We start from the raw sequence: 12,328 nt of genomic DNA, 5'->3' as shown, positions 1-12,328 counted from the left end.
TTGTAGAATTTTAGTTTTCTAATTCAAATGTTAGCGTAACATGATTTAAATAAATAATTTGCGTTGAAATGTTTGTTTTTTTTCTTAAAAACACAAACGCTCATTTGGGCGCTCCACAAAGAGACTGCCTGCCTCTCTACCTCCCATTGCATGCTTAGAGGCCCCCCTGTGTGTGGTTGTGTGTATGACATGGGCCTGTACACACTACTTTAATATGCATGCTTGTGATTGACTAACAAAAACTAGAATGTGCATTCTTAATTTCCCTTCGGGGATTATAACAGTGTATTAAATGTAAAACTAATAATAATTTGGTGGTCTAAAGATTTTTTTTTATTAGTGGCTGCTTTATTTGAAATGTATTTTTTTCATTTGTAATTTCATTGAATTCAAGTATAACTTCAAGAGTATTTTTTTCTTTGTTGTTACAATAGTGAATCCACTAGTACTAGAATGACAGCCATCAAATTTAATGTTTCTGTTTTCAGTATATTTATTCGGTCCTGTTTGGCTTCTACATTCCCGAGAGAATGACTTATGAGATTTTGGCAAAAAACCTTTTTGTTTTTTGTACTCTTGTGAATATTCTTTTGTGTTTTAGCAGCGACCCGTATCAATTCTAATTCAGACTTGCACATATGAAAAATGTTTTTTTCCTAAGTCAGTTGTTATGTAAATACATTTAAATAGGAAAACCAGGAGAGCTGAGCCAAAGCAGCTTTTGTGCACCATTTAAAGTGAGCTTACATCATCACAGCAGCATAGATCATCCATGGACCAGCTAAATATAAAGAGTTCAAATAAAATTATCTCAGTTCTCCTCTTAGTATAGCAGGTATTCATGTCTCTAACCAGCCTAGAAGTTCATTCCTCCACTCGCTCTGTCTCATTGGATCAATAAGGCTTTACATTAAAACACCCATACTTCATACCATAACAAAATATTTTGTGGATAGAAAACATGTCCACATTTATATGAGAGGAAAATAATACTACAATTCATTTCCGTTATAAAGAATGCCTGGATAATTATTTTTATTTAATGATGAGCTCATAGTCAGAGACTGACAATTACAAGTGTTATTTGTTAATGATGTGCTTTTTTCACAATAAGAAAGCTGCTGTGAAAGTGGGAGCTCTTGTCCAGTTAGTGCTAAGGCGTTATTAATCCATGTTCTTTCAGCTGTAGTTGAAACCAGTGTGCTTCTTTGTAAGGTGTCCTTCAGATAGAATCATTGAATATACCAGGGTTAATTTTCAGGGACTGCTACACTGGTTTTGTGCCACTTCAAATGCTCATTGGTTGTATGTTTTTATGGAGAATGGATTAACTTGTGTAAAGACAAGGCGTTCCTCAAGCTAATAATACTTGAGTCTTTGAAGAAAACCTTACCACATCCTGGGAAATACCTCGACAAGCCAGGAAACTATGACAGGGCTCAGCTAATATTATGCAACATGGCTTTAAAACACTTGCCTAATTCACTTCTGCAGGGACAAGAAGACAAATTATAGGACACCATAGTATGGGTGCGCCCTTTTAAAAACATCATTACTTTATTATTGGAATGTAGTTTCTCCCTGCTCTGTTTGACTCCTAATTATTTTCTGCTCACTGCAGCCTGAATGTGTCAAAACTAAAAGGGCAAAATTACTATTTAAATTACATTTAAAAGCCATGGATACTTTTTTATTTTATTTTTTTTATATATAGGAATGTAGGGATTGTAGGGATTGTAAAATCACTTTTTTTATAGACTTTTTAAATTTTGGTGGTATTGATTTCATTGCAAGGACCAGCAAACTCAAAGGTGTACCTTGTCTCTCACCCAATGTCAGTTGCACTAGTGTCCATTCACTATTGTCCCCCAAATCCCAGAAAAGTATACAAGGGAAAATGGAAGGTCAATTTCATCAGACAAAGGGACTTGAGAGTCTTGTGTGCATATAGTGTTGGGAAAACATTGTTGCTGCAGTAAATCTGATTTTCTATGTCTTTTTCCCCAGGGATATCTGAAAGTGGCCGAAGAAATGCAGAAAACATTAAAGGCCTGAAGAGAAAAAAGATTGTTGCAGAAAATCGACAAGAGAAAATTCCAAAATCTCCAGTAAAGAAGCCCATACAGTTCAAAACATCTCAAGCACCAATCCAGAGAGAACCGTCTAAGGGAAATATAACACCTTGCTGCTCTTCCTCCGACAGTCCTCCCAGCAATCCTTCAGCATCCAGTGGTACAAGAGACCCACAAAATGCCCAGCTAGGTGCAGCATCCCCTGACAAGGGGTCACACTTCACTGACCATGAAAGGCTGAAGCAGAAAGAAACATCTTCCACATCACCATCACCTGAGTGCGCTATTGAAGAGGAGGGTTCTTTGATTACTCAAGTGTCTCAATCCAAAGACTGCGAAAGTCAAGAACCCAGCTTTGAGGGAGACCCCTACAACAGTGCTCCACTTGATGTTCTTCTTAAGGCCATGGAGCCTGACTTTAGCACGCTGGCCGAGAGGAAAAACTCATTGCAAGTCATTGGAAAACACACCTCTGCCCGTGATGTTCAATCTAGTGAATTAACCACAATATCAGCAGTTAATGTTGGACTCCAAAACCAACATTCTCATATGCAGACTTATTATATTGACAAACAGGGCAACTTTATTGGCGTTGCAGCTCATCTACACGGAAATGGCCAGTCATCAACACGGGTTACTCCCATGCAGTCCTCTCCACTTACTTCACCAAATCTTATGCCTGTTACTTCAAATGCAGAAAAACCTAACTTGCACATGAGCTTCAATGCTGGCCCATCGTCTATAACCCATGCACCTGTTCCGTCAGGTTGTGACACTTTGCCACAAAGCCAGCCACCAGTTGTGCACACGTGCCAGTCCCTCTCAGCAAGTGTCCCCAGTACCATTCAAGTCCCAGTTACACCCGGAAGCAACCAAGTTCAGATGACTACCATGGTGAACTTTGGTGCAGAACAGGTTTACAAAGACCAAAAGCCGAAGAAGCCAGGAAAGTATGTTTGTGAATACTGCAGCCGGGCTTGTGCAAAACCGAGTGTGCTGCTCAAACACATCAGGTCTCACACAGGAGAGAGACCATACCCCTGTGTTACCTGTGGCTTCTCATTCAAAACAAAGAGCAACCTGTACAAGCACAAGAAATCACATGCTCATGCTATAAAACTGGGTCTCATTGCACGTTCGGAATCTGGAGGTGGCTCACTGTCTCAAGAATCTGACAAAGCACTTAGTGCACATTCAGAGGCAGAGGACAGTGGAGACAGTGATGAGGATGGTAGCAATGCAGATTTGGACCCTGACTCATCACAGAGCAGTCTGGCAGCTTTGTCTGAAAATAGTTTACAGAGCACAGGTACAACCCAAGCAAGTCACGGGGACCCTGACTCATCAGCTATGTTTGAGTCAATGAAGCCAGCCCTGGGTCAGAGGGCTCATGAGCCCAAAGTAACCGCCGCACTCCCAAAGGTTGTTGTTTATCCAGTTAATGTCTCCCCACTGAGGGCAGACAGCCCGAGAGTTACAGGTACAGCACCCGAGCAAGCTGCTGCACAACGGCAACGAGAGTTCCAATCTGCCAATCTGAGGTCAAGCATTACAGTCCTATCATCCCTTAAAGAGGTGGATGGTGTAAATCCCTCACTAGATACTGTGAGTGAAGATGAAGATCAACAGTGCAAGTCACCTTTATTAAGTGGACATGGTCAGCTTCAGAGGCAACAAGCAACAGACTTTTCTCAACAGCAGCCAGTTAAGTGCTTACTTAGTCCACGCAGTTTAGGAAGTACAGATTCTGGCTACTTCTCTCGTTCTGAAAGTGCTGACCAAGCTATGAGTCCACCCAGCCCATTTGTTAAGATAACTCCACCAGTGGATATTGACATTGCAAAGAGTTTTCTTCCAAATGCCTCTCCCATGGTTGCTACAGTCATGCATGCAACAGCTGAGCATAAGCCACGGGCCACAGAGGGACAGATGCGTCCACCTTTAGAAACAAAAGCTCTTTCCCTTGAAGAGCGAATTTCAAAACTGATATCTGATAATGAGGCAGTAGTTGACAACAAACAGCTGGATAGTGTAAAACCGAGGAGGACCTCTCTCTCAAGGAGGGGTAGCATTGATTCTCCCAAATCCTACATATTTAAAGACTCTTTTCAGTTTGACCTTAAACCAATGGGAAGAAGGTCAAGTTCCAGTTCAGACATCCCAAAATCCCCATTTACACCCACGGATAAGTCAAAGCCAGTATTTCTACTCTCTGTACCTTCTCAATACCCGCCAATGGAATGTTTGCCAATAACAAGGAGTAACTCTATGCCATCAACACCAGGGCACTCTGCTCTTCCCCTTAATGTAGCCCCTTTTCCCCATCCTTTGCGCATTTGTCAGTCATTTGATGAGAAGATTAGTTCACTGAATGATGATGTATTTTCATCTGCCCCATCAACCCCAAATCCAGCAATACATTCTCGAACATTAGTCAGACAAGCAGCAGTGGAGGACTTTTCCACCAGTGAGGGGCACGGCCTCCCCACGGTTCGTTCCATGGATGATGGGTATCATGTTCAGAGCAGTTCATCAGAATTGATGCAAAGAAGCAGATCTTTTGAGCACCATCAGGATAGAACCCGAAAACCTCAGCAGACCAAAGGCACAATGTACGAGTGTGAAACCTGTCGTAACCGGTACAGAAAGTTGGAAAATTTTGAAACTCACAAGAAATTCTATTGTTCTGAACTTCATGGTCCAAAAAACAAGCCAACCATTGTTAAAGAAACTGATCAAGAGGTTTTTCCAGTTAACATAATGCAGCCCATAGCCTCCAGATCAACTGTTGGCTCAGGCATAATTGATCAGCAGACTTCAATTAGGAAACGTAGGAAAATGAAAAGTGTCGGTGATGAGGATGATCAATCGCCTACTGACACCATTCCACCTATTTCAGTTAGTTTTGAGCTACCAACAGCTCTTGCAAATCAGTCTTTTTGTCAGCATAATACAATGGTAGACGTACAACCCAAAAACAACCAGCCAAAGCTACCTCAGATTCAGCTTGTATCAAGATGTATTAATAGTACAGATTCCAGGCTGTCACCAATACGTGAGACGCAAGTCAGCACTTCAACTAAAATAGATCTGCCAAGGCAGGGTAGTGGTACATCAGTCATTAGACACACAAACTCTCTCAGCAGACCCAATTCATTTGACACAGAACCTATTGACAGGGCCTCTCCAATCGATAGTACGGAGAAGGATCATCTGAACAGGCATAAAGCAGATCCAATACCAATAGTCTCAGCTGACAGCTTCCAAGAAAAAATATCCAAATCTAAAAGCGATGACTATGGAAAACAAAGGAAGGAACAATGCTCTGATAGCATAGTAGCAGCAGTTGGTGAAAACTCTACTCCTGTCCATCAGTCACGTCTGGTTCGACAAAACAACATTCAAGTTCCTGAGATTCTCGTTACAGAGGAGCCTGACAGAGAACATGAAACACTGACTGCTGAGCTAGCAGATAAACCTACAGATCAGTTCAACTGGCCTCAAAGAAGTGAAAGTTTGTCAAAGTTGCCAACAGAAAAACTTCCACCAAAAAAGAAACGAATTCGTCTTGCTCAAATGGACCACTCGTCAGGTGAATCCAGTTTTGATTCCAACCTGTCACGAAGCCTCAGTAGGGACAGCAGTCTTTCTCGTTGTTCCAGTGTCTCTGCTTCTTTTGACAAAGAAGAGCAATTGCGATCAGAAAGTCCCTCTAGAGTGGAGTGTGTCAGCAAAATTCCTGGGCCTAAAGGTGTGCCCACAGCGTTCAACACCCTTGGTGTGCCTGCAATTATGAGGCGTGCTGCATCTGAACAGATCACTTGTACTCAACCCTCTGTTGAGATTTCATGTGACTACCGTAGCAAGTCATTTGACTGTGGCAATGTATCTCCAAGCAGATCTCTGTCACCCATTGGACAGCCAAAAAGTGGACAAACCTCACAGGTGCCACTTATCGAAAGGAGGCGGGGGCCACTAGTTCGCCAAATGTCTTTAAAGATAGGCCCTGAGAGTCAGCAGCCCGTTCGGAAAATTGTACCCCTTGAAAAACCTCCAATTAAAAATGTGAGCGCTTTAACTCAGAACAGATCTCAGCAGATTCACATTGCCAATAGGCGCTCAATGGCTCAGCCTTTTGTCTTGCAAACTGGGGAATTACCTTTGCAAAAAAATGAACAAATTGTGCAAAGCATTAATTTGGGTAGCCCAACTTTGCAGCCTCAGGTTCATGGCCTTCCACACCCTTGGCATCAAACGTCAAGGGTTCAAATATGCCAAAAGATGCAACAACCACTAAGTCAGATCTTAGTTTGTCGTGAAAATTCCCAAAACCATTCACTTGACTCTGAAGAAAAGAAATGTTTTGTGCCCAAGTACCAACTGCAGTGTCCTGCTCTCAGAGCAAGCCAAACATTTTCCTTCTCCAGTGCACAGAGGACTCAGATAGCCTTGCCAGTTTTAACCATACCGATTGCCAGTCCAGTTTTGAGCCTCTCAAAATCGTCGGATGTACTCCAAAATGCTTACATTGCTCAAACAAATCAACAGGCCTCGGATATCAAAACACAGACTATTGTTCTGCCAGGTGAACACCAAAAAGATCATTTTGATCAGATTCAAGCAGGTGCTATACCATTGCCACAGATCCTCATAACTCATGAGCAGATCCACCCTGTTCCCTCTGTGTCCAATAAAAATGGCCTTTCATCCACTCACAGTGTGGACAAGGATGTGGTAACAACAAAGAAAGAAAGGACTCAAACAGTTAGCATTCACACCAATGCTGGAGAACAAGCAACTCATCTTGGGTCTTTACCTTATACACAGAAACTTGCATCAGTAACTCTGTGTCCACAACAGGAGCCCACTGCCTCAAGTAAACGAATGCTGTCACCTGCCAACAGTTTAGACATCTATATGGAAAAGCATCAAAAACGTGCTAAAGATGAGCATGGTGTGGCCTGTTTAACAGATGGCAGGTCAGTCAATTACTTAAATTCCAAGATCTCAGAGGTTACCCGACAGCGGAAGCTAACACTTGTTAGACAGGTTTGCACAACTGAACCAGTGGACAGTCCCATTGAAACTGAGGCCCCACCTCTGCTACAGGACAAACCAGAGGGGGAGAAAGATTTGGAAGTAAATGATGATGTTAAGCCCATGTCACCTGACAGTGCAGGGCTGGAAAAGGACACAAGCATTGTTATTCATGAGGAGGCGGAGTCGGTCTTGCACATTACACCTGAAAGCAAAATCACTTCTATACAAGCTAATACTACTCTGAAGGTTCAAGAGAAAGCTGAAGAACACAGATGGATTCCTGCGAAATCTCCTATTCGGCCCTCAAGTTTCCATGGTGGTCAGATCAAACTGACCACATCTGTGTCTGTCGTCAACACAAAGGATAGTCATCGCTTGTCTTTCCCCAGCCTGAAGACGGCCACCACTTTCACATGGTGTTTCCTGATGAAGAGGAAGCCTCTCCATGTTCCACAGACTGATTTGAAGACTTCAGCATATGCTGCCTGGGCAGTCAGTCCCAAAAACCATAATCCACTTGGGTTGCCTACCAAGGTCGTCATGTCTCTGTTCAACTCAAAGCAATGTTCCAAGAAAATTCACTACACATCAGCCATTAGAACTGGCAAGAATGTAGATATCTTGTCTTACACGGGAAAGCTGAAAGAAGTAATGCCAATGGTAAGAACTTGAAATTTGAAAAATGTCAATGTCTTATATTAATACATTGCTTTTTTGAAACGATTACATCCTCTCTCACCAGGGACCAATAACACAGAAGGCTACGTCTGTTGAAATAAGAAGTAAAATGCAACCAGAATCTCAGGCCAGCAATGAGTCAGACAAGGATATGGCATCTAAAACAGAACCAAGACGGATCAAAATATTTGATGGAGGGTAAGATTAAAAAATTGATTAAGATCCCTGATATATACAGTATATATTTTAAACCAAAACAATAGCCAGTCATTATCAGTTATTATAAATACCATCAAATAAAACTGAAAGCATAACATTTTTGTGTATCAATGACCTGACTCTTTCCCCTCCTCTCTAAAAATTTTGGGATATGTACATGCACAACATTTTACATTTTTGTCTTTCCAAATAAGTGTGTGTCTCTCATGATTCCATTGTAACCCCACAGATACAAATCTAATGAAGAGTATGTTTACGTACGTGGTCGTGGACGGGGTAAATACATCTGTGAGGAATGTGGGATCCGTTGCAAGAAGCCCAGCATGCTACGCAAACACATCCGCACCCACTCTGATGTCCGGCCATACCACTGTGTTCACTGCAACTTCTCCTTTAAGACAAAAGGTTAGATGTCAGCAAATGATCACTGTCTAAACCACATCCATGACTGAAGTACTTTCGTAAACAAGAGGCCAAGATATGATCAAGTTGTCTTACCATATGCTATCTATATGTTTTCCCCAAAAGACAGGGCAGGATTAATTTACTTATTAACTTCCCTTAATGTAATTAAGAGTTGTCTGTGTCTCATAAAAATTATACATAAATTAAAGACAAATAAAGACAGCACATGAAGTCAACCAAATGGGAAGTGTGAAAATGACGTTTTACACTATGATGAAGAAAGCACCAAAAATTGTAATAGTACAAATTAATAATACCTCTTTACCACAACTTGCATTTGAGACGTTATATTTTTAATACAGCCATGATTGAGTTCAGTTCAATTAGTCTGTAGGAGCTCTGGAATTAAGGATGTTTCACCATCTCATAAGGCAGGACAATATGATTCACCATCCTCTATCGAACTTGCCTACCCACGCTACACTGTAGAACAGTACTTGGTGTCAGAGCAACCCACGTTCATTTAAAAATGTCTTCATCAGTTAGTCACTCTTTACATAGTGCTTGCCTAAAGACCACATTCTCTTATATAAACTTCATCTGTGCTTTTGTTCAAACTCTACCCACCCATGACTTTGATGCTTCTTATCTTGCAGGAAATCTGACCAAGCACATGAAATCCAAGGCCCACAGTAAGAAATGCATGGAGATGGGGGTTCCAGAGATCCTCATTGAAGATCAGGATACAGAGGACTCAGGTAGTTTTACACAGCAATGGCTTGAAGTGAAATACAGAAGGTTTATTAGTGCTCCAAAAACATTTGGGGGTTTATTAGTATTAATATTGCATCATGCTCTATGTACACACACAACTTAATATAAATGCATCTTGTTTCCCTCATTTTTGTTTTGTTTCAAAAAACAGGCCTGCCCTACTTTAAATACTAGTCTGATAATCACTAGAGATGGAAAACACAGATTGCCTCTGCTTGAGCTCTGTTGCTATGTCGATCGATAGCTTTGCTATGGTCTAATTAGAAATTCTAAATGCAGCTTTTTCCTCTGTTAACTCAAAGTGCATGTGGGCGGCATGCACAGTGTTTAGAAAGAGGAAATTGCTGAACCTAATTTTAGAAAGAGAGAGAGGAGCTGCCTCAGAGCATTTTCTATGGTAACAGTCTATTTGTTTTTCCTCCCCTGCTTCTGATGAACCTTAGGGGTGTACGGTGGTCTCGCGTGTGAAACAATGTAGAAACACATAACATCACTGAACCGCAGCCTTAGCTGTGGATTTTATCTTTAATGAATGAAAGTTGTTGCTGCTGCCAAAAGGCCTTTATTTTACCACAAGCTCCGACTAATCATATTTTCTGCAGAACACCAAGAATAGACTTCCATATATTCTCTTACCTGCAGGAGACCGCAGTCATGTGAGCAGTGCTGACCGACAAGATTCAGATGGTGATGACTCTGATGGTCCTGATGATGAGGAGAATGATGACAATGAGGAGGAAGAGGAAGACAGCCAGGCAGAGTCTGGCCTCTCAACCAACCCGTCTGTATCTGCCAGCCCACAGCACATCCCTTCCAAAGAGGCTGATGTCCCTCCTAGTGCCCTCCTTGCCCAGATGTCCATCAGCTCTGTCTCCCTACCACCTTCCCAGCCTTCAGCTCCAGAACCCCACACATCTAATTTTGAATCCGTCCCCATGATGAGCCCTGTGTCCCTGAGCAAGCAGATGTCCCTGTCTGGTTCTGGCTGCAGCCCGATGCCCCTACCTTACTGCCCTCCAAATGTTGTCACCACAACAGACCTCTACAACTCAGACTCAGAGTCAGTACACATGATGAGCCCAGTTTCACCTTGCAGACAGATGTCCATCGACTACCCTGACTTTGACGTGCCCCCTAGTCCCCCAGTGCCAGGCAAAGGTTCCAAGCTAGGCCAGGTGAGACCCATGTATTCTCATATTGTGTCAATCTATCACACCCTCCCTGCCTCCTTTCTTTCCTCTCCATACCCATACTTCAAATCCTGCATGCAGGGCACATCCACAAATCGTCCTGTGAATGCTCTGAAAAAGATGAATGATGTTTATTTTCTCTGGTTAGGCCTAAATGATTGAACCACTTTTCAAACTAAGCTTGGGTGATCGTGTAGGAATTACAGCTGAATATTAATTTCTGTTTTCACAGGACCCTTCCTCTTCATTTCCTGTTAATCCAGCCAGTGAAATGGGCGTACCAGTGGACCAGAGCACTCAGACATCGTCCTATGCGTCTCAAGGTCCTATGCACTTTCCCCCACAGGGGCTATCCCAAACATTTGGAACAGAGACCCACACCCATCTGTTCAGTCACCTGCCCCTGCACTCCCAGCAGCCTTCTCGCTCCTCTTACAGCATGATTCCAGTTGGTGGGATCCAGCTAGTGCCTGCTGGCCTGGCAGCTTACTCCACTTTTGTACCAATCCAGGCTGGCCCTGTCCAGCTCACCATACCAGCAGTGAGTGTCATTCACAGAAATACAAGTCCGTTACCAGCTCCCTACACTCCATCCCAACCAGAGGGCCGGCAAGCACAGTCACTTGTGGTCCAGGAACCAATTAGTAGTGTTGTGCCCTGCTTTCCTTTAGGGCAGGTCACTGGCCTGCAGACTCAAACAATTCAGCCAGTAGGTCTGGAAACACTTAACCTCATGGGGTTAACTAACACCGGCCTGGCACCCACCCAGTTATTGAACCAGCAAGGACTCACTCTCAATGCCACCCTGGGGCTGCAGGTGTTGGCTGCCAGCCCCACCTCACAAACCAGCACCGGCCCTCAAACAAATGTCCCAGGCCTACAGATCGTCAACATCGCCCTGCCTGCCATCATTCCTTCTCTCAGCCCTCTATCCTCGCTCAGTCCTCTCCCTGGGTCCTCAGAAAGGCAAGGCAGCCCCGAGGCTTCAGGAGCACAACCATCTCAAAGTGAATATAGGTTTGGTTGTTCACAGACCTGCATGTCCGCTTCACCGTCCACCCCTTTGACGCTCGGCAGCTCTTTGGACGTGCCCACAGACAGTAGGGCTAACCCTACAGACAGCAGTGGAGTAGATGTTGCGCAGACTGTGGAGCGAGAAGGAAGAGATAAATCTCCACAGCAGCATCGTTCACCAGCTCCCGACAGACGAACAGAGACTGCTAAGGACTCACCAGTTGAGAGAGTTTGTGATCCTGTTCCTCCAAGAGCACCGCCAGTGACCAGCTGGCAGAAGGGAACTGATGACTATAATGATGTATCCAGTGATGATGAAGACAGACTAGTCATTGCCACCTAAATAACCCAAGTGGAACACTATTGTTGTTCACATTTTGGAATTTGTGTCACTTTGTAATACTGAAAACACTTTTTGGGGGTTTGTTTCTTTGCAAATCACCTCTCAAAGCACAGATGCTGACATTCACATTGTATGTGCAATCATATAATTATAATGATGACCAATCATTTTATTTTTATCTTTTTTGTCAGCTCCAGACAATTTTTTTTTTGTAAATGTTGTATAGACAATTGTGCCTTTATGGAGTTTCTTGCTTAGGAACCTGTACATAATTCCTTATAACGTCAGTAATTGTTTGTGTTTATTTCAAAAAATGAGAAGTAAAGAAACAACAATGGAGGATATCAATTTTATTTTGGAGGATTTGTCATTCGTACGTTTATGGAACTATATATGTTGTACTGGTATATGTACATTTCTATGGAATATGGGGCAATGTTTCTGTGTACAGATGTTGTGTTCAACTATTTATTATGATCCATCTAGTGGCCATTATGATTCACACATCCATAGGTATGTGCGTTATGGTAGCTTTACATGGCTGTATCAATATTCTGAACTGTATGAGTAAAAATTTGTTAACAAACATTAAA

The 12,328-nt window shown here is 42.7% G+C and overlaps 1 protein-coding gene across 4 annotated transcripts in view; it reads left to right on the top strand.

Moving 5' to 3' along the window:
- Positions 1-12,328, top strand: part of hivep1 (HIVEP zinc finger 1) — a 51,374-nt gene extending 39,046 nt beyond the window's left edge. For all 4 annotated transcript variants that reach the window (XM_068333426.1, XM_068333427.1, XM_068333428.1 and 1 more), the window contains 6 exons: positions 2,008-7,772; positions 7,855-7,988; positions 8,239-8,414; positions 9,071-9,172; positions 9,831-10,363; positions 10,611-12,328. In XM_068333426.1, the coding sequence (XP_068189527.1) occupies positions 2,008-7,772; positions 7,855-7,988; positions 8,239-8,414; positions 9,071-9,172; positions 9,831-10,363; positions 10,611-11,735 (7,835 nt within the window). In that variant the 3' untranslated portion in view covers positions 11,736-12,328. The remainder of the gene's footprint in view (positions 1-2,007; positions 7,773-7,854; positions 7,989-8,238; positions 8,415-9,070; positions 9,173-9,830; positions 10,364-10,610) is intronic.

This window comes from Antennarius striatus, chromosome 14 (genome assembly GCF_040054535.1).
Source record: "Antennarius striatus isolate MH-2024 chromosome 14, ASM4005453v1, whole genome shotgun sequence".
In the NCBI taxonomy this organism is placed as follows: domain Eukaryota; kingdom Metazoa; phylum Chordata; class Actinopteri; order Lophiiformes; family Antennariidae; genus Antennarius; species Antennarius striatus.
The sequence above is the reverse complement of the archived record's forward strand: the minus strand, read 5'-3'. Positions and strand labels throughout refer to the sequence as shown.